The 20,489-nt window shown below is 53.8% G+C and overlaps 10 protein-coding genes across 10 annotated transcripts; 6 read left to right on the plus strand and 4 right to left on the minus strand.

Annotated features, from left to right (window-relative positions):
- Nucleotides 1–120: 120 nt before the first annotated feature.
- Nucleotides 121–1,064, plus strand: CLAFUR5_08936 (Extracellular metalloprotease; the record flags this gene model as incomplete). Its single annotated transcript, XM_047908084.1, has 3 exons — nucleotides 121–366; nucleotides 418–634; nucleotides 691–1,064. 3 exons carry the CDS (start codon nucleotides 121–123, stop codon nucleotides 1,062–1,064), a joined length of 837 nt encoding a protein of 278 aa, XP_047766711.1.
- Nucleotides 1,065–1,708: 644 nt separating this feature from the next.
- On the plus strand, nucleotides 1,709–3,256 carry CLAFUR5_08937 (Efflux pump rdc3; the record flags this gene model as incomplete). The annotated part of the gene is made up of 1 exon (XM_047908085.1): nucleotides 1,709–3,256. The coding sequence occupies one exon, from the start codon at nucleotides 1,709–1,711 to the stop codon at nucleotides 3,254–3,256; it is 1,548 nt and encodes a 515-aa protein (XP_047766437.1).
- Nucleotides 3,257–3,944: 688 nt separating this feature from the next.
- CLAFUR5_08938 (uncharacterized protein) lies at nucleotides 3,945–4,685 on the minus strand (the record flags this gene model as incomplete). Its single annotated transcript, XM_047908086.1, has 1 exon — nucleotides 3,945–4,685. One exon carries the CDS (start codon nucleotides 4,683–4,685, stop codon nucleotides 3,945–3,947), a length of 741 nt encoding a protein of 246 aa, XP_047766453.1.
- Nucleotides 4,686–5,026: 341 nt separating this feature from the next.
- CLAFUR5_08939 (uncharacterized protein) lies at nucleotides 5,027–6,127 on the plus strand (the record flags this gene model as incomplete). Its single annotated transcript, XM_047908087.1, has 2 exons — nucleotides 5,027–5,482; nucleotides 5,537–6,127. 2 exons carry the CDS (start codon nucleotides 5,027–5,029, stop codon nucleotides 6,125–6,127), a joined length of 1,047 nt encoding a protein of 348 aa, XP_047766455.1.
- Nucleotides 6,128–6,327: 200 nt separating this feature from the next.
- CLAFUR5_08940 (ATP-dependent DNA helicase RecQ) lies at nucleotides 6,328–9,051 on the plus strand (the record flags this gene model as incomplete). Its single annotated transcript, XM_047908088.1, has 5 exons — nucleotides 6,328–7,839; nucleotides 7,898–8,623; nucleotides 8,680–8,714; nucleotides 8,772–8,847; nucleotides 8,902–9,051. 5 exons carry the CDS (start codon nucleotides 6,328–6,330, stop codon nucleotides 9,049–9,051), a joined length of 2,499 nt encoding a protein of 832 aa, XP_047766026.1.
- Nucleotides 9,052–9,130: 79 nt separating this feature from the next.
- Nucleotides 9,131–9,958, minus strand: CLAFUR5_08941 (uncharacterized protein; the record flags this gene model as incomplete). Its single annotated transcript, XM_047908089.1, has 1 exon — nucleotides 9,131–9,958. The coding sequence occupies one exon, from the start codon at nucleotides 9,956–9,958 to the stop codon at nucleotides 9,131–9,133; it is 828 nt and encodes a 275-aa protein (XP_047766025.1).
- Nucleotides 9,959–11,720: 1,762 nt separating this feature from the next.
- CLAFUR5_08942 (uncharacterized protein) lies at nucleotides 11,721–12,849 on the plus strand (the record flags this gene model as incomplete). The annotated part of the gene is made up of 3 exons (XM_047908090.1): nucleotides 11,721–11,751; nucleotides 11,930–11,999; nucleotides 12,051–12,849. The coding sequence occupies 3 exons, from the start codon at nucleotides 11,721–11,723 to the stop codon at nucleotides 12,847–12,849; spliced, it is 900 nt and encodes a 299-aa protein (XP_047766258.1).
- Nucleotides 12,850–14,128: 1,279 nt separating this feature from the next.
- Nucleotides 14,129–15,950, minus strand: CLAFUR5_08943 (GMC oxidoreductase family protein Mala s; the record flags this gene model as incomplete). The annotated part of the gene is made up of 3 exons (XM_047908091.1): nucleotides 14,129–15,111; nucleotides 15,177–15,374; nucleotides 15,926–15,950. 3 exons carry the CDS (start codon nucleotides 15,948–15,950, stop codon nucleotides 14,129–14,131), a joined length of 1,206 nt encoding a protein of 401 aa, XP_047766024.1.
- Nucleotides 15,951–16,373: 423 nt separating this feature from the next.
- CLAFUR5_08944 (Mitochondrial FAD-linked sulfhydryl oxidase ERV1) lies at nucleotides 16,374–17,042 on the minus strand (the record flags this gene model as incomplete). The annotated part of the gene is made up of 2 exons (XM_047908092.1): nucleotides 16,374–16,803; nucleotides 16,858–17,042. The coding sequence occupies 2 exons, from the start codon at nucleotides 17,040–17,042 to the stop codon at nucleotides 16,374–16,376; spliced, it is 615 nt and encodes a 204-aa protein (XP_047766023.1).
- A 226-nt stretch (nucleotides 17,043–17,268) lies between these two features.
- Nucleotides 17,269–19,747, plus strand: CLAFUR5_08945 (Iron-sulfur clusters transporter atm1, mitochondrial; the record flags this gene model as incomplete). The annotated part of the gene is made up of 3 exons (XM_047908093.1): nucleotides 17,269–17,907; nucleotides 17,963–18,077; nucleotides 18,126–19,747. 3 exons carry the CDS (start codon nucleotides 17,269–17,271, stop codon nucleotides 19,745–19,747), a joined length of 2,376 nt encoding a protein of 791 aa, XP_047766022.1.
- Nucleotides 19,748–20,489: the final 742 nt, after the last annotated feature.

Below are 20,489 nucleotides of genomic sequence, written 5' to 3' on the forward strand. Positions count from 1 at the left end.
GATGGGAGGTACAAATAGAGAGGCTAGGTTCATTCACTTGTTCCTTTCAGCACATTCATCAAGGTCTTCGCTTCCTTCCTCTTCTTCATCCTTCGGACTAGCAACGATTCATACGCCACCATGAAGTTCATCCCACTCACTGCTGCTGCGGCAAGCCTTGCCTACGCGGAAGAATATGTTCGTTGCAAGACCGAGCCAACGGCTGAGAAGATTTCTATGCTCAACGAAGCTGCTTCCAACGCAAGCGCAGCAAGCAGCGAGGCACTCTTCAGCATCGCAGCCCTTCGCAACGTCGACACATATGTGCACGTTGTCACTACATCCGCCAAGGCTGGTCGATATAGCCAGGCTCAGGTCAATGAGCAGGTGAGCAGGACAACCCATACAGTTCACAAGTACAGCATTGACAGATCCTAGATCTCTGCCATGAACAATGCCTACGCACCCCTAAACGTGGCGTTCAACCTAGTCGATACCGACTTCACGACCAACAACGCCTGGGCCGCAGCCGGCGATAGCAGTAGCGCTGAGCTTGCCATGAAGCGAGCTCTCCACCAGGGCTCATACGCAGACTTGAACCTTTACTTCCTCTCTGACCTCGGTGGAGGTCTGCTCGGATTCTGCTACTTCCCAGGTACGTTACAGCCTCACCGTGGCCCGCTCTATCACTCCCACTAACACCCTCCACAGAAGCCTCCCCATCTTCCCAAGACCTCATCCTCGACGGCTGCGTCAACCTCGCGGACTCCCTTCCCAATGGCTCAGCAACCAATTACGACGAGGGTGCCACTGCCATCCACGAGACCGGACACTGGTTCGGTCTCTACCATGTCTTCCAAGGCTCGTCGTGCTCCGGCTCCGGCGACTTCGTCTCCGACACTCCGATCCAGCGAACTGCCACGAGCGGTTGCCCCAGCAGACAGGACTCGTGCCCGAACGCTGCTGGTGTGGATAGCATCCACAACTGGATGGACTACTCTTACGACGCTTGTATGTATGAGTTCACCGCGGGCCAGGTCACTCGCGCAGCGGGTCTGTACGATCAGCTTAGAGCTGGCAAATAGAGAGCTGCTGTATTGAAGGATGAGGACGACTGAGCGAGGAGTTGATGTGATGGCGAAGCAGTCCATGCTGGACATGGCAGATACGGCAGTGGAGATGTGCATGTGCATACGAGCATTGGTATTAGAGCATAGAGGATTTGAATGAAGAGTATGAGATATGCCATTCGCATTTCCCACCCAAATCTCGTTGAAACCGACTGTGCAACTCGTATTCGGAATCGGTAGATGGGTCTACAATCCGTGGCCGTCCCTTCTGCCAAAGAGTCAAAGATACAAGACAGTATGTGACATGTGCCAGGAAAGTTATGCATGACCCCGGTTTATGCAAGATCCGCGCCCCTAACCGCTTGAGCAGACGCCACCGTTTCCATCCACCAATGCGCGTTCGAGCTGAACCACGAATTGTTGCGTGAAAGCCGCACAACCGACTTCATGGCTCGCATACTCGGATTCATTGCTCTGGCAGGTACGCCAGCGAGGAGTATGTAGTACGACTGTACGAGAATGCGGTACAGTATCGATCCGCCATGCGTTTGCACGTTTATGCCTCGTGGTTTGCTCGACCTACAAGGTATTCCTCTTGGGTCCTCGTCTTCTCCCTTTGTTGTCCAGCCTGGTCATAATAGTCTCGATCATCGCCGACGATGGCGGAAGAAAGGAAGACATACACGCCGTCCCCAGCAGCCAGCGAACACACCATCGATGGCGATATCGAAGCTCAACGATCCATCACCAACGAGAAGACCACCACTGTCAACAACACCAAACCCAACAACCACAATGAACCCCCACAACACCCCAACACCATCGACTGGAACGGCCCCAACGACCCCTCCAACCCCCGAAACTGGACCACCAAAGCAAAAATCGCAAACACCGCCCTCGTCATCGTGCTCTGCCTCCTCACGCCCCTAGCCTCCAGTATGTTCGCCCCCGGCGTCCCCCAAGTGCTCCGCGACTTCGAGACCAGCGCTGCGACCATAGCGGAGCTCGTCGTCTCAATTTACATCCTCGGCTTCGCGATCGGTCCCTTGCTCATCTCTCCCCTCTCGGAGATTTACGGACGCTGGCCGGTGTATATTGTCTGTAATATCATGTTCCTAATCTTTACAATTGCGTGCGCGGTGGCGAGTTCGATTGAGCAGTTGATTGTGTTCAGGTTGTTTGCTGGGATTTTTGGCGTGTGTCCTGTTACGTTGGGGGGAGCGACGATCAGTGATTTGATCGAGCAGGAGAAGAGGGGACTGAGTATGTCGTTGTTTGGGATGGGGCCGCTTTTGGGACCTGTCATTGGACCTGTGGCTGGGAGTTATCTCGCTGCTGCAGAGGGCTGGAGGTGGACGTTTTGGGTGATTGCGATTGCGTATGGGGTCGCGAGTGTTGCGCATTTCTTTCTTTGCAAGGAGACGTATGGGCCTGTGTTGCTGGAGCGTAAGACGGCGAGATTGAGGAAAGAGACGGGGAATGCAAGCTTGATGTCCGCGCTGGACTCGGGTCTGGAGAGGAAGGAGAGGATCCTGAGAGCACTGGTTCGGCCGTTCAAGATGTTGTTCTTATCACCAATTGTGGCGATGATGGCGATCTATGCGGCATTTGTGTACGGGATTCTGTACTTGCTTTACACGACGTTCACGTTCGTGTTCATGGAGTATTATGGATTCCGCGCATCGAATGTCGGGTTGACATACATTGCGAGCGGGATCGGGATGTTTATGGGCTTGTTCTTGATTGGCGGAGCGAGTGATAAGCTCTTGAAGAGCAAGGCGGCCAAGCACGGAGGAGAGCTCAAGCCTGAGTATCGCTTGTTGCCGCTGATGTACACGGGCTGGCTGTGTCCGGTTGGGTTGTTCATCTACGGCTGGACGGCGGAGTACCACGAGCAGTGGGCAGTGCCGCTCTTTGGGACACTGCTGTTCGGCGTTGGCATTATTTCGGCTCTGATATGCATCCAGCAGTACCTGATCGACGCCTACACGGTGTATGCCGCCTCGGCGATTGCGGCGAATACCGTGTTGAGGTCGATAGTCGGAGGCCTGCTTCCTTTGGCTGGCTTGAGTCTGTACAGAGAGCTCGGCCTGGGTTGGGGCAACAGCCTGATTGCATTCATAGCCCTTGCTTTGACGCCTGTGCCATTTGTGTTCTACATCTTTGGCGAGCGGATTCGGAAGCGCGATGGCGGGTTGAGGTTGTAGATCGACACTAGATATTGAGGGACTTGCGGCTTCGTGGTCTGTCTCCAGGCATAAACGATTAATTCAAAACAACCTTCTCGTCATGTTGCTCTTTCAGGTCTGCCAGTATGGTTCCGCAAGATAAGGTGCCAGAAAACATATTCCAATGTTCAACAAAGGATCAACGTTTGCCTCGCCAGTAAGCCACTTGTAGAGTAAGATCCACGCCAGAGAAACACGCCAGAGAAACAGACATTCGACCAACAAATACGTACAGCTGGAAGAACACATCCGATCTGAAAGAGCTGAGCGAGTAGTTCAGTATTGCATTGAGGATCAGGCTCAACACAACGCAGGTGAGCGCTGCATCCGTTCGCCTGCCTAGGTCATTGGCTGGCATTTCGTAGGTATGTCGTTCCTGCCTCGTGAAAATGCCTCTTTGAATGGTCGAGTCCAGGTTCCACCATCGAAGACCGAAGATGAAGAAATGAGCGCAGTCGCTGTAAGGCGGTGGGAAGGATTGCGCGAGGATAGAAGCTATTCGAACCGACTTATCCGCTTGTAAAAGTTGAGTCCTCGGAGTGCCTTGCTGTTCAGCCCAGCCGTGAGCACGGTATCAAGGAGTAGAATCGGACATCTTCCAAGTCGCAATCAGAGGACAGCGTGTGCCAGACGTAGAGCCAGCTTCTATATATAGCATTGACCAGCCTCACTCGCGCTTGATCGCGTCTGCCGTTTTCGATTGCATCAACAAGTAGACCAAATGGATGCCAGTAAGGAACTTCCACACGTGATTCGGATAAATCGAAGACCTCTGCCAGAATCCTTGCATACCACCGCCATGCCTCGCAACAAAGATCGCAAGCCCAACACTCCCCACCGTGCCCAGCAGTAAGCACAATCCCCTATAGACCGGTTGAGTCGTGGAAGGCGCAGCCAAGCCTGCCAAAATGATATTGACATTCGCACCCACAATAGCCATCGCCGCCCCGACTACATGCCAGACCGCTTTCCCATCCTGCTTCTCCCCGGGCCCTCCAGGTACAGCCGCTACTAATACGATTCCCAAACAGTAAATGACCGACACCGCCGCTCGAGGGAGGTTGTACCTGCCTCCGGTGAGTGGTGTGGTGGCCTGCAGGAGGACTGTGTGTCCGATGTAGTAGAGGAAGCCGTTGACGACGAAGTTGAGACGCATTAGTTGCGCTTTGTAGGAGTAGGTTTGGAGGTTGGTGAGAGGGTCTGTGTAGGCGTAGGGGATGCCGAGGTCGGAGGTGTGGTTTTTGATGTAGGAGTAGCTCTCAATGAAGGCGAGGGAGGTGGTGTATTCGATGCCTACGTAGATGATTGGGAGGGCCAGGAAGATGACTGCGGCTGTGATCGCTAGTGGCTTCATTTGCTGGAAGAGTGTGGTTCCAGATGGCATCTTGGTGACCTTGTTGCCTGGCATGTTGCAGATGTGTATGGTGTTCAGATGGGAGGTGTGAGAGGAAAGAGCGATGAAGAGGATGGTGAAAGCAAAGCTTGGACGTTGTGGTGGCTGGTCGCACGTACTTACTGCATGGTATGCGATGGGAAATCAACATGCTTTGAAAGCGTCTACCAGCAAAGGAGGAAGCATCTTCCTATTCCAAGAGCCAGTGCAAACCAATACAGCCATGGATTGGTGATCGTTGCGGCGTGTCTTTGCATCGAATCCGAAACCGAGACTCCCGAGATCGCCGCACTTTCGATCTTAAGCCTCCCAAGAACATCCATTGCACGCGACCTGCCCATACCATCGCGCCAACCATGAGTAGACCAGTCCTCAGCTTGCCAATACGGGCGCTGTCATCGACTCAACCCAATGCCTCACAATGGGTCTGCAGGAGATGTCTTGCGACCCAGGCAGAGGCGCCGACATCGACCACTCCTATCCCACCAGCAAACCTGCCAGACCGATCTGTAACGAGCACACCCAAGTATGATCCGACGCTACCGGCATCTCAGAGAATAGGTCCAGATGGGAAGGTGTATCGTCTCAACAGACGTGACTTCCTGCTCAAGAAGCCACTGGGGCAGGACAGAATACCGACGGCCTATTTGCAGCACAGTACTGCCAAACATCTACACATCAATGAGAAAGCGCAAAGGGAGAAGACAGTACCGCATAAGCAGATCATTGGCGTGGTTGTTAGCCATGGCAAGATGGACAGGACTGTGAAAGTGCGGATTGGGAAACAGACCTGGAATCCTCGCATTGGAAAGGTGAGCGCAACAGATCTTGCCGGGAAGTCACTCTGAGACTAACATCCCCTGCAGTACTTCAAAGATCACGATAATCTTCTGACGCACGACCCGAACAACTCCTTGACCACCGGAGACGTGGTTGAATTGCACCGTCTACGAGTGAGCAAACGAGTCGGCCATGTAGTAGCCAAGATAATCTCGCCATTTGGAAAACCGATTGGTCAACGACCACCAATCCCAAAACCCGACGACCGGCTGGCAGCATACAAGGAGAAGCGCTTCGCAAAACTAGACCGACGTGAACTGCGCCGCAAAGCCGCAGAAGGCGACGCAGAGGCTATCGAGAAACTGAAGAAGGTCGATCTCGACCCTGGCAAGGGCGCTGAAGTTGGGGTTGGCAAGGGCAAGAAGGACAATGTACAGGCCAAGGGCAAGACTGCTGCAGGGAAAGGTGCCGTCTTAGGTGAGAAGGGGCAGAAGTTGCCAAGCGGTGTGCTACCAGGTGGTAAGCATGAAGTCGGTAAGATCAATACTAGGGCGAAGCACAATAAGGAGACGGCGATGAAGTTCGAAGCTCAGGCTGCTGAGAATTTGTCTGAGGCGAAGGAGAAGGCGGAGAAGTTGGAGCAAAAGGGCCTTGAATCGGACTCTGCGCTGAGATAGTGGTATTCGGCATGCAGGCTCTAGCAATGTACAAAAATGAACGTCTATACTACAGCCTTTCACATGGCATAATTCGTTGCAACTGGGTAATGGATTTGCACTTACACGTGACGACGCGTGATCCTGGTCAACTACATGTACGGAAAGCCTATTCGTCGCGTCGACACGTCAAGGCAAGAACGTTCAGTTTCGTCATCGACATGCTACATCTCAACAACTTCTTCAGCCAGATACTTCGCCATCGACCACCGCTGAACCCCCCACACTACACTTGTTACAACCACTTGCCCAGGCGAGCTTTCCAGTCCATTGTCTACCCGCCCCGCAAAGGTCCCCCCATGGCCGACAGTGACGACTTTGGTTTGTCGTCCGAAGACGAGGCTGAGCTCTTGGATCTGGACACATCAACAGCTCCTACACTCAAACGCAAAGCCGATGCTGCCAATGGCATCGTTTCGAAAAAATCTCGACCCAATGAGCCCTCGGACTCTGCTCGTGCACTCGCCAACAAAGTCCTCAAACAGCGTCTTGGTTTGGACGGCTTCCGGCTGAAGCAGGAGACGGCCATTGCTAGACTGCTCGATGGCGAAAGCTCTGTCGTCATCTTTCCCACGGGAGGAGGCAAGTCGCTATGCTACCAAATCCCGGCCTTATGTTTCAAGGAGCTGGATCTACAAGGCCACACAGGACGATCGGCAGGCGAAGGCGGCATCACGCTGGTGGTCTCGCCGCTCATAGCACTCATGAAAGACCAAGTCGACGCTCTGAAGCGACGTGGTATCTCAGCAGCGGTGCTGAACTCCACCAACTCGAGAGACGAGTACATGGCCATAGTCGAGTCAATGCGCAACGGAACACTCGACATTGTGTACTGCGCACCTGAGCGTTTGAACAACGAGGGCTTTGTCTCTTCGATGGCAAATGTTCGCGGCGGCGTCCGACTTCTTGCTGTGGATGAGGCTCACTGCATCTCTGAGTGGGGACATGCTTTTCGACCCGACTATCTGAAGGTCGCTCGCTTCGCTAAGGAGATCAAAGCGGAGAGAGTCGTGTGCTTGACCGCGACAGCCACACGGCAGGTTGCTGAAGACGTGCGCAAAGCATTCAATGTACCAGAGGATGGCGTCTTCCGCACGACCACCTACCGCCCGAACCTCAGACTGCACGCTGAATCATACCAGACGAAAGCCGAATCTTACCCTAGGTTACAAGCATTTCTGCAGGCTCACCCAGGTTCTTCCATTGTATATGTCACCACTCACAAGCAGGCCGAAAGCCTCGCTGAGCAGCTGCGCAAGCATTCATTCAAGGCTCGCCACTTCCATGCTGGCATGAAACCGAATGAAAAGCTGGACTGTCAGGAAGCATTCATGCGTGCCAATGATTTGATCATGGTCGCTACGATTGCCTTCGGCATGGGCGTGGACAAGGCAAACATTCGTAATGTGGTCCACTACGACATCCCGCGGTCCCTGGAAGGCTATTCTCAAGAAGTTGGAAGAGCTGGCCGCGATGGTCTCGAGAGTCACTGTATGCTCTATCTGTGTGCTGAAGACCTCCATATTCGAGAGAGCTTTGCGCGAGGCGACTTACCTTCCAAGCCATCAGTCGAAAAGCTTTTGAAGGAGGTGTTCTCATCGGTTCCTACGAGACCTCCGGAACGTCACATCGAAGCTAGCCTCTACCACATGTCCAAGGAGTATGATATACGTGTAAGTCATCCATGGTACATTATTGTCATCGTTCTAGTACTGATGAAAGTACATGTAGCCCACCGTGCTCGGCAACATTTTCGCCCAACTTGAACTACGTTTCGAGCTTCTGCGTGCAACGACTCCAAAATACACACAGTACAGCTACACAGGCCTGAAAAACTTCGATTGGGACAACTCTGCGAGTGCCATCGCCATACGCAAGAGTTCCAACAAGAAGAGCAAGTTGACATACGTTGACATTGACGAAGCATGCATGCAACATGGAGCCGCGCGTATGGAGGTCGTTTCGAAGCTGAATCACTGGAACGACGAGGGCTTCATCGAACTACGCACGGGCGGTGTGATCAACTTGTATCGCGTACTGAAGGACTGGCCTCCATCTGAAAAAGAGCAGCAACGCATTACTGACGAGCTCTACGAAGATCTCGAGTCTAGAGAGCAGCAGGAGCTGCAGCGTATGGAAGAAGTCACCGATCTAATCACTGGAGAAGCCTGCTTCGCGCAGACCTTGGCCGGGCACTTTGGAGACGCCCTTCCCGACGGTGCCAAGGAGTGTGGCCATTGCACTTGGTGCGAAACCCGCAAAGCTGTACCAAAAGTCAAATCACCTCAGCGTCCATGGGACCCCAAGAAGTTCGCGAGGATTTTGCAAGCTTGCCCGGATAGAGATGATCCTCGATATCTGGCGCGCATCGCCTTTGGCATAAGCAGTCCTCGGATCACAGCAGCCAAGCTGCACAATAGTCCGGTCTTTGAGTCGATGGCGGATCAGGATTTCATGGTAAGGTTATCGAACTATGTATACCCGACCTTCCGATGCATGCTGACACGTGCCAGACTTTGCTGAAGGCCTTCACGGACATCTGCAACAAGTGAGGATAGCTTCAACTCAGGTGTGTGAGCCGTTCTAACGAGCTCTCTGCACACAGGACCCCGACAAAATTGCCAGGTCAGCAAGCGGTGGGCCAGGGTGCCGCCAAGAAAGCGCCTCAGCTGCCGAAGACAGTAGGTAGAATTCTGCGCTTTGTGGCCAATCTTTTCCTGACATACCGAATGTAGGATCCGCAGGTCACTGCAGCGACTTCTGCTAAGCAGCATCGAGACCACTTCAAGCACTTCCAGGACGTGAGCTCCGACTTCGCAGATTACTGTGCTTCGAGAGGGATCAAGAATTGGCAACAATACGGCGACTACCAAGACAAACACTAACAACAGACATGCTCCACGCCGGCCTCTAATAACCCAACCAAAGCGCGCCTGTTTCTCGGCGTCAATGATGCTTAGAGCATCATGGCCTGACTCTTCCCTGTGAATGCCGGCTGAGGTCCACACCATTGCTTTCAAGATCCTTTCTGCCCGTTTGCGAAGGAGGCGTTACCGCCTTAGGTGTGATCAGACCAGCCCAGCTGTACAAGACAATGCAGATAGCTTCCATCAAAAACATCATAAACGCCGTCACCCGGGCGCTGGGTGCCAGATAATAAAAGTGCGATCCAGGGTGAGCAAAGCTGACAACCACAGTGTAGATCATTCTGACGAGTAGGAATGGCAACACAGCGCAGCCGGCAATGATGAGCTTGCGATCGGTGCTCGCGATGTAAGCCCTGCGTAACGCCGTCAAACCCGTCAGTCCCGCCAGAGCGAAGTAAATAACCAGAAACAGCACGCTCCCAGCCTGCCTCAACGCCTTCCCAGTATCTTGTTCACTCCCCTTGTCGCGAGACTCCATGGACCCGCCAACAATCGCCGAAATCAACGCCACGAGACCGACAAGATGTATCGGCCGGAACACACTCTTGTTGAAGGCCCCTCCTGCCACGGCGGCGTAGATCCGTTCCAGCAGTCCTAGCAGGACCAATAGCAAGGGAGCTCTTCCTATGGAAGATGTGATGGCGACCGTTTCTACCAGGCTGGGGGAGTAGTCGTTGTTGGATTCCATGTAGAGGGTTACGGAGGCGCCGATGAGGCGGAGGATGGAGAGGAGGACGAGGTAGAGCCACCCGGAGGAGGGTGGGAAGCCTTGTTTGGTGCAGATGAAGAGGGCGGCGAGGAGGGAGGGGGAGAAGAAGATAAGTTCTGCGATTGAGAGGTCGCCGCGGGAGGTGAGGTGGTGCATTGTGGTGGTGGTGGTGGTGGTGGTGAGTGCTTTGGTTGTCGTTGACGTTCCCCGGTGAGTGCTTTTGCCGATGCTGTCGGTATCTGTTGATGAATGGCTCTTGCTGACAAGGTTGTTGTCCTAGGTCTTGTGGGCGTTCTTGCTTGCGTGCTATTGAGGATGTGGTGCTGCAAATTTTATTCGTGCATATGTTGATTGTGATACTGACAGAATAAACCGATACCGTCGACAAAATCCGACTTACATATGTTCTCAGCAATGGCACATCTTCGACAAGCACTATCAAGCAATCTGGCTGCCTTGACCAGCTTGTGGCTTTCATGAAGCTGCGGCTATACTGCGACACAGTCTATACAGCACAAAACGAAGGACGTGTTGCGAGCGCAAAGATGGCCCAGATAGCTAAGTCCTCCCATCAATGCTGCACCGTCGTGATAGAACTGATCCTGCATTGGGATGATGCGATTTCTAGGCACCTGGCAAACCGAATGTGCGGCCCACGTGCTATGCCCTCGTGTGAAGCAGTAACTTCCTTGCAGCCTCGTGGTGCATCAATGAGATCGATTGCTTCCGACAGTACCGCAGAGAGCTGGAAGAAACGGACTTCATCACACCAACGAACGCAAAAGCCCGCGCGACCACTACCCTACCTGGCCAAAGATCACGTGAATCTCTGCCGCTCAAGGATCATTAAAGATGCTCAGCTGGATATCCTTCTGAACTCTGGCTGGGCCTCTTACAAACAAGCATACAGGTTGGTGCCGGATGCCGAGAACCGCTCTACACAACAGAGATAGAGACGAGGTCTTTGTATCTCTGAGGAGGGGTGCAAAAGGGTGGCCAACCCAGAGCTGCCTGCAATCTACAGCTCAGTCGAGAACATCCGCACTGCCATCCGCAGCTCTCAGGTGATATGCAGGGCCCGTCAATGGCAATGCAAAGTGAAGCCAAGGCCGCTGCGCTAGTCCCGCTACAGCCACGCCGAGTTCGCGAATCCTCCGGAACCAAAGTGTATCGCCGACCACAAGCTACGCCATGTCATGCTTCTCAGATCCTGGAGTTTGTTGTCCTTCGAAGGGCCGCTGTAGCCTAACACGAGGCCACTACTGCGCAGTAATGTGATAGTGGCGACACGCGGTCCTGCAGTCTTGATTCCACACTCGGGTCCTGCAAACATAAGGCATAGTCGCGATGATCACCCGAGTCCAGCGATATTATGATTCGTCGTGCCGCCTACGATGACACTACAGGCAAAGCTATCGCTGATCCTGAGGCACTGCATCCGCACGGGACTATGCCATTAGCAATGGTCTACGAGCTGAATGGATTCAATCCTGCGACATCGCCCTAACCATGGCTAGAGCCAATAAAGACCACCGGAGGTGTCGAATGCTGTTTGATAGTGCGCCATGCTGGTGGTATACTGACTGATGGATGTACTATTCACAGCCACGGCGCTCGTACTACCATGGTCGTAGCCCGGCTTGTTTGCGTGCATGCTCAGAGCTGAAGCGGCACAGTCGAACGGTATGTAAAGAGTTCGTGGCGCTCATGATGTGGCCATGTGGGCCGTATGTGAAGTGAAGTGTTACGTTCGGACAGCCTTACAACAGTAACGAGGCTTGGCAGTCGCACCACGTTGACAAGGATCCATAGTCAAGCAATTCAGGAACATCAAGCCAGATGGTGCGGCACGGCTTTTTACGACTCCGTGTGGATCTGCTAATGACAGCCAGGTGTACCTTGGACGCCCCTCACGAGGATGTCAAGCTTGCAAGACAAGGCGAATCAAGGTAAGCATCAATCTCTCAACACCTTCCTAAAACGGCAGGACTTGCGACGAATGGGGAGTGGCTGACCGGAGGAAGTGCGATGAAACACGTCCTGCCTGCCAAAATTGTGTCAAGACGAACCGAGAGTGTCCTGGTCTACCGACTGAAGCGGACCTCATCTTTCGTACTGTGTCGCCAGGTACGAGACGGAAACCGAAGAGCAGGAGTCGAAAGGGCAGTGATGATACCGAGAGTGGAGAGTCGCAGAGGTAAGGAAGGCGACTGTGTTAACATGATATCTTTACTAACTCTCGGTGTAGTCGCAGTCCCGAGATCGAAGAACAGAGGACGCGACCAGAACAACCTCTAGTCTGGACGAACGACAATCAGAATAGTCATGATGCCGCTCAAGCAACGCAACGGACACTCCTAGCAGCAGGACAAAAAACTCCATTGAGGGCGCCGCCTAGACCAAGCCCTTCGCCGGAGAGGCAAGCGACATCATCTTCACACCACACCAATCCTCCTACACCCACAGACCAAGGAGCCTCCACAGACTTCCTCGAAGCACTACGACCATTCCTCGCCGAAACATCAGAAGCCTCGCCCCTCAAAATAGCCACCCAAGCAGTCTCCCTCTCCACCATGGCAAAGCAATCCTGCCATCAACACCTCCTACCACAAGCCCAGAATCAATACACGCGAGCCCTCCACGCCCTCCAAGAAGACCTCAAAAATCCCCATCTCACCCTCTCTGACGCAACACTTCTCACCGTCCTGACCTTCGCTCTCTACGAGTCTAATTGCCAATGTACTTCCCCGCAGCAATCCATGGCAGCATGGGCGAAACATATCGACGGCGCGATCACACTCCTCAAATCTCGTGGTCTCGAACAATTGAATGAGAGTTCATCGTATCGGATGTTCCGCGCGATACGGGGACAGATTCTCGCGGGCGTGGGACCGAGGGCTCAGCGGGTTTTCGGGACGATTGGGTATGGGGCTTGTAGTGGGGATGAAGCTGGGAATGGGAATGCTGTTGCTGTGAGGATTAGGGGGATTTTAAGCGGGTGGCAGGGGTATTTGGCGAGGTGGGAGTGCTGGGTTGAGGGAGGGTGAAGAGAGCGATGGAGTGGTTTGAGGCATTTTGAAGCGAGGAGTCGGTGTTGAGGGCATGGAGTTGGGTAGAGATGTCACAGGCGCTCGGCGGAAGATACCATGTCAGTCTGCGACTTTTCACAAAGCATTACGGCCCAAAGCTATTCACAGAAATCAATCACCTCGTAGCCACGTCAATGGTTGCTACCGCAATTGGCACCGCGGTAGATCAGCCTGCCTTGACACTCCCAGGTATTAGATCAGCCAGGGCTAATCTCGAGCCCTACAGTCACATGAAACTCCATCGCCAACCTCATCATACAACGCAACGCGCCCAGCTCCTTGAGGAACGTCGCCGGCTATACCTGCCGTCCTGTATCCGGACATACCACATACCACCTACATACGCGCGCTACATCCTTCTGCTTCGTAATGGTGGCCCCGATGTCGGGAATGCAGTCGTATATTTCGACGCAGGCGCATAAGTCCGGCCATGGCGATGCCAACGTCACGTTTTGCCAAAGTCGCGACTCCGTTTCTCATGGTCGGCTTCCGTTGAGTCGAGGTCGACTGGAGCTTGATGCTGGAACAGGGCCTCATTGAGTGCGGTGAGTATTGAGCATAGCGTGTGCTTGTGTTGCAGGGTCGAATGTCGGAAGTTATCGAAAGGAATTTAGTAACTTATAAGAAGCTATAAACTATACCTTAATAAGAAGTAAAGGGCTATCGTTATAGATATTCTATCCCTCTAAAGAGAGTATACTACCCCTACCGCCTCTTCGCCGTCCCCCCTCCTCTAATTAACTTCCCCGCCCTCTCCGCAAGCGCATAAACCGTCGCAGTCGGACGTGCCCCCAACTGAAACGGAATCACACTAGCATCCACCACCCTCACATTCCCCGTGCCATAAACCCTCAAATCCCCATCCACCCCCAACTCCTCGGCAACATAGCACAACTCCCCACCGCATGCCAGCCCGGCCTGTAATGCTCCTTCCAATACTCCTTCCCCTCATCGTCGCTCGCGTCCTCACTCACTCTATCCGTGTTAGGTTCCAGCTCGACCGTCACTTCGGAGGATAGAGGTTTAGATGGGAAGAAGTTCCGCACGAAACGCGCGGAAGCGGTGTAGATGTCCCAGTCGTGATCCCAGGTGAACCAGTTGGGATCGATGGTAGGTTGGGACCCGGCGGCTTGTGCGTTGCCCGCCGGAGATGTGGACGGAGCCGTGGGAGAGGGTGATTGAAGGTCAGGATTCGCAACCTATAACGGATGCGTTGAGGGCTTGGTTTACGAACAACTCAACGGCGGGGGCGCGGGTGTTGAAGATGTTGTCGTGTTGGATTTTGGAGGGATTTCCTTATCTGGACGGCAGAGAGGGTGCTGTTGATATGCTTCTCGATGGAATCTGCGTAATCCGACAGAGAGCCATTGACGCGATCTTGGAACTCGGGACTGCCATCTTGGAGGACATCTTCGTAAGTGAGGTGGAAGAGGAAGTTTGTTGTGATTTCATCACCGACGGGGTCTGGGAAGGTTATGGAGGATTTCTCGCTGCGGTTAAAGAAGAACGTGCCTTGGACTTGGTCTTGGAGGTTCTCGCCGACGCCGGGGAGGTCGATGATGGAGTCGATGCTGTAGTTGGAGAGGAGCTTCTTGTCACCGACGCCGGAGAATTCGAGGATTGGGGCGGAGCGGTAGGCGCCTGCCGAGAGGATGACTTCTTTGCGGGCTTTGATTGTTTGCTCCTTTTCGGTTGAGGCGATTTCGACGCCGTCTGCTGTTATGGCTTTGTTGTCGCCACCTGAGGGGTCCTTCCAAGCCAAGCGGATGCAGGTGGGCTGATCGATGAGTTCGAGGTTCTTGCGCTTTTGTGCTGGCAAGTAATATGCTTCTCTAGCAGACCAGCGGACTTGCTCTCGCTCGCCCTCGATGACGAATTGAGCAGGGTATGTAGCGAAGCCACGAGCGTTGCCGCCGTTGAAGTCTCGGTTGAGGGGCATGCTGAAGTTGTTTGCAGTCTTCTCCAGGATCTTGTGGAAGTCGGCGTTGGTCTCGGCGGGGAAGGAGACGTTGTCGTGACCGTTCAGGCCGTGGTAGTCTTCGTTGACGGTGTAGCCTCCTTCTTCCTGGTCGCTGCTTGGATGGGATAGTGTCTCGGATGATTTGTAGTACTCCAGTAGCGTATTCCATGACCAGTCTGCGTTGTTTACATCTCCCCAGATATCGATTTGGCTTGATTCAGGCCGAGAGTATACGTTACCGTTGATCTGCGAGGTGCCACCTTCGCAACGACCGTGATCAGCGTCTTTCCACGTCCCAAACGTGTGTGACTGGGGCTTTACTCACCAACGAGCTTGCCAGCAGGCAGCTCTTGTGTGTTACCATTGGCATTCTCCTGCGGTGTACTCGTATAACTCCATCGATCTGGTGAATCTCCTCTGTCCTCACCACCCGGGCTCTCATTAACACCAGCATCGACAACTAGCACACTGACGCTCTCGTCCACGCTCAACTTGTTGGCCACAGCGAGACCGTCAGTTCCACCTCCACAGATAATGTAGTCATACTCATTTTGCGATTGGGCATAAGAAGTTCAAATGAAAGAAGTAGCAGTAGCGAGCGTAAGAAGGGAGCGCATCATGAAAGAGTGGACGGAGCCTTACAGCTTCCAGAGATGGTGGACTCACCGCAAGAACGCAACACGGAGAGGCGAGCGTGCTGTTATACTGCCATCAGGCTGCCATGAGCCAAGGTGTAGTTGCAGTGTAGTGGTGACATGGCTGGTCTGCGGAGCTATGCCCAAGTGCATATGCCAGATGTGTATGATCCTGGACAATTCCCAGGGTAACGTGGAGTTCCGTATCTGGGGTATCTTCTGCTTCATCGAGGCAAGTTGATATCATTCTATCGTCGCCTCGCATACGATGGCATGCATCGCCAGGACTGATCGAGTAACTTCGTGTTCTAGCCAACGAATCTTGTCTATGCGAGCTGTTCCGGCTGCGTTGAGTTGAGATCTGTACGTAAGTCGCCAAGGTCGCTAGACAAGGAGGAAGTTGGTTTTGACTATAAGCCATCGTTTGAGAGGTCCTTACCCAGGAATGCGATCGAGAGCGACATGACTGCAGTTGCGACATCTTCGCCATGACCCCGATCTTGTCAAGTCTTGCCAAAACAAGTGATCTTGCTTGCGTAGACAAGTTGCGAAGTACATGATCGGCCTGTAGAGACGCGGATAGCCTCGCTGTGCGCGCACACCGTCTCTTTCGCATTCGTTTGGAGGTCGGGTTGCGTGAGGGTGTGTTTGTCGAGTGGCGTGATGCCGTCTTTGCTCTGTGTCGTCATCATCAGGCCGTCTATAGGTACATGTATGAAGAGTGCCTGAGCCTTTCACGTCGTGAGTGCCCGATGCGAAGAAGGTGGTCCGCACTGTCGTTCATAGGCCGGGTGGCCTTGAGCCCGATCCCAGACGTTGAGCTGAGTTATGCCAGTGTGCGGCCTTCGCTACCCCATGCGACATTCAAACATCCATGAAGGCCGATCTCAATCGCACCTGCCATCTTTCCAACCAGTCCGCCATCGCTCCTCCCATTGATTGCAATCAAACTCCTTCTTGCCCAACTTGACATTAACCGCATTATGCGCCCCACACATCCATCGTCCAAAGTCATCTCTATTACTGACTTTCGGGTCATTGCCATCTTTCATCCATGCTCGAAAGTCATCCGCGCATACCCAGCACGGGTACATGTTGCCAAACAGACTGATGAACTGTTTCGTCTCGGCTTGCTGCGTGAAGGAGGGTCGTTCTGGGTAGTTCGCCGTCATGGTATGTAAAAGTGTCCATGTCGATCGTCCGAGCTCTTCGACGTCGGGTGGGCATGCTGAGGGTTGTGCTGGCGGGGTGGGTTTGGTCTTTGCGGCTTGGCCCATCATCGTCTTCCATGAGGCGGACGAGGTACATGTGCGACATCTTGCATGTTGTCAGCTTCTTCACTTCATCACGCCCATGCATCATTTGGCGTACGGCTGGCCATCGGGCCCAAGCACAACACCTTTCGGTAATGGCTTGGCCTGCTCGCCGCGCTCTTGTGCGCGTTGTGCCTGTATGGGGTCGACCAAGGTCTGGCCATCCGGCGATACTCCCGCCATCTTCTCAACAGCACAGGCGAAGCGCGACAAGATGGGAAAGTCGATTGCGGTGACGGGCATCTCTCCCTCTTCCAGATCATCGCGATGCCTGACAAATCCACTGCCAGGCCTCAGGACATATCGTCGGCAGACCGAAGATTGGCCGGGACGATCCGCCAACGTTGCTCTTCCCCTCGTACCCACACCCGCTGCACACTTCATACCACGTTAATGCTCTGCTCCATCGCCACGAACGGCGCGGGCGTCCTCATGACCTGAAGCGGGGCTTGCGACGGCTGTGGAGAGCATGTTAGCCAGCAGGGTATGCCTCAGGGCAGCTCTGAGGCCATGTCTTGCTCAAAGCAAGGCCACTCGCGTGAGGACTAGTATACCGATACAGTTCCAAGCGTCATGGCGAACCCGGCGCATATTCGCGACCACACCTCGGCACCGGAAGGATGAAGCGCGGGCACGAACAATCCAGCAAGAGGAGGAGCAGAAGCAGCAACAACCCTCAGAGGAGAAGCAGAAGCAGCAACAACCCTCAGAGGAGAAGCAGAAGCAGCAACAACCCTCAGAGGAGAAGCAGAAGCAGCAACAACCCTCAGAGGAGAAGCAGAAGCAGCAACAACCCTCAGAGGAGAAGCAGAAGCAGCAACAACCCTCAGAGGAGAAGCAGAAGCAGCAACAACCCTCAGAGGAGAAGCAGAAGCAGCAACAACCCTCAGAGGAGAAAGTCCCAGAGAGTGTTGCAAAGGACGACAAGCCAGCGAAACCACCTACGCAGAATGACCCGCTTCTTGCTGAGCAGACTGTCTCGAATAAAGAGCAGCGGAAGGCAGATTGGGCTATCATCAAGGACATGGCGCACTATCTGTGGCCCAAGAACGACTTCAACACTCGCTTTAGAGTGGGCTTGAGTGTTGGTCTACTTGTGGGCGCGAAGGTGGGCAATGACCACCTATATTCTCATCTCAGCACATCGTTGATAGATCATGTAGGCTCTGAATGTGCAAGTTCCATTCTACTTCAAGACCATTGTCGATTCCATGAACGTTGACTTCGCGGCTGTTGGTGGGACAGCGATGACAGTCGCGGGCGCAGCCATCTTCTCATGTCAGTCCTGTTCAACTCTTTGCCATGCTTGACGCTCACACTATACAGATGGTGCCGCCAGAATAGGAGCCGCAATATTCCAGGAATTCCGAAACGCCATATTTGCAACAGTCTCGCAGGGTGCCATTCGCAGGGTCGCGGCTAATGTGTTTGAACATCTGCTCAAGCTAGACCTCAACTTCCATCTTTCCAGACAAACTGGAGGCCTAGCAAGAGCGATCGACCGTGGTACCAAAGGCATCAGCTTCTTACTAACCAGTATGGTCTTTCACATCATACCGACAGCATTGGAGATCAGTCTCGTTTGTGGTATCCTTACCTATCAGTTCGGTTGGAAGTTTGCCGTCCTTACAGTCGGCACCATGGCAGCATATTCCTGGTTTACCATCGCAACGACAGCTTGGCGCACCAAGTTCCGCAAGCAAGCCAACGCAGCCGATAACAAGGGCGCAACAGTCGCCGTCGACAGCTTGATCAACTACGAAGCCGTCAAATATTTCAACAATGAAGCATACGAAGCAAAGCGCTACGACAGCGCACTGAAGAACTATCAAGACGCCAGCATCAAAGTCCAAACATCCTTGGCATACCTCAACAGCGGCCAGAACCTCATCTTCTCCACCGCCCTTACCGGCATGATGTACATGGCCGCCCAAGGCGTATCGACGGGTCAGCTCACAGTCGGCGACCTGGTCCTCGTGAACCAACTCGTCTTCCAACTCTCCGTCCCCCTCAACTTCCTCGGCAGCGTCTACCGCGAACTCCGCCAATCCCTCCTCGACATGGAAACTCTCTTCAACCTCCAAAAAGTCAACGTCGCCATCAAAGAACCCAAAAACGCCCCAGACCTCATCCTCAACAAAGGCGGCGAAATCAAATTCGAAAACGTCTCCTTCGGATACCGCCCCGACCGCCCCATCCTCCAAAACCTCAACCTCACCATCCCAGCCGGCAAAAAAGTCGCCATCGTAGGCCCCTCCGGCTGCGGCAAGTCCACGATCCTCCGCCTCCTCTTCCGCTTCTACGACGTCCAATCTGGCCGCATCACAGTCGACGGCCAAGATATCAGGGACGTAAGCCTCGAATCCCTCCGTAAAAGTATCGGAGTCGTACCACAAGACACACCCCTCTTCAACGACACCATCGAACACAACATTCGCTACGGCAAAATCGACTCCCCCAGATCCTCCGTCATCGCCGCAGCCAAACGCGCCCGCATCCACGAAATCATCGAGTCCCTCCCCGACGGCTACGACACGATGGTCGGTGAGCGCGGCATGATGATTTCCGGCGGCGAAAAGCAACGTCTCGCCGTGTCACGCTTGATCCTCAAAGACCCTCCCCTCCTCTTCTTCGATGAGGCGACGAGTGCGCTGGATACGCATACGGAGCAGGTTTTGCTGCATAATATCAATAGTATCTTGAAGGATAAGGCGAGGACGAGTGTGTTCATTGCGCATAGGCTGAGGACGATATATGATTCGGATTTGATCATTGTGTTGAAAGGGGGGCGTGTGGCGGAGCAGGGGACGCATGAGAGGTTGGTGGATAGTGGGGGGATTTATAGTGAGCTTTGGAGCGCGCAGGAGATGGCGTTTGTGGAGGAGGAGGAGGAGGAGGGCAGCGAGGGAAATGATGGTGCATCAGGGGAAGGTGGGAAGGCGAAGTAGATTGCTTCGTCCGTTAGCCTACTGTCGACGCTATTGAGAGGCTCTGATGTGGTTGGATCATGTCGACCGGAAACACAGCAAGCCACCAATATCTTGAACTTCATACAGCTAAAGCAGAGTGCCAGGGCATCGCCTATCCAAATCCGAACCATTGAGAAGGTAGGGTGGACATTGGATACCCCTTCGACATACCATTGCAGGTCTGCGCAGATAAACCAAGTCAGTGCCGAACTAACACAAGAGTAGCGCATCGCGGCCGCGCGCAGCGAACGTAATTACCTGAAGAGGAAGAGCAAGCTACGGCATCACTTCGCAGGGCCTATGATCTCCCATACCGGTCTCGGCAGTACCTCGCTTCCTGGTTGGTATGTTCATCCTTCGTATACGGTCGGCCGTGAAATACATCCTCCCTCCTGCTCCATCTATCCACAACTCTCTTCACACCTCACCTCACCTCACCACAGATACCTTCGCAACCGCCACATCGACCTCACCATGCGCTCCCTCACATTCCTCCTCGCCCTTATCTTCCTGGCCACCATCGCCCACGCTCTACCCGAGCTACCACGACCCAACCCCCCGAGCTGCATGCCCGAGACTTTCGCCAGCAGGGACGTATGCATGACCGACTTTACGCATGCCTGTTGTCCAGGCGGTTTTGTTATCAGAGTAGTCTGGGGGTGTGGCAGGTTTGCGTGAATGCATAAATGCGTCGATTGAGGAGGTTGTGTGCGTAGGCGGG

This window comes from Fulvia fulva, chromosome 9 (genome assembly GCF_020509005.1).
Source record: "Fulvia fulva chromosome 9, complete sequence".
Lineage (NCBI taxonomy): Eukaryota > Fungi > Ascomycota > Dothideomycetes > Mycosphaerellales > Mycosphaerellaceae > Fulvia > Fulvia fulva.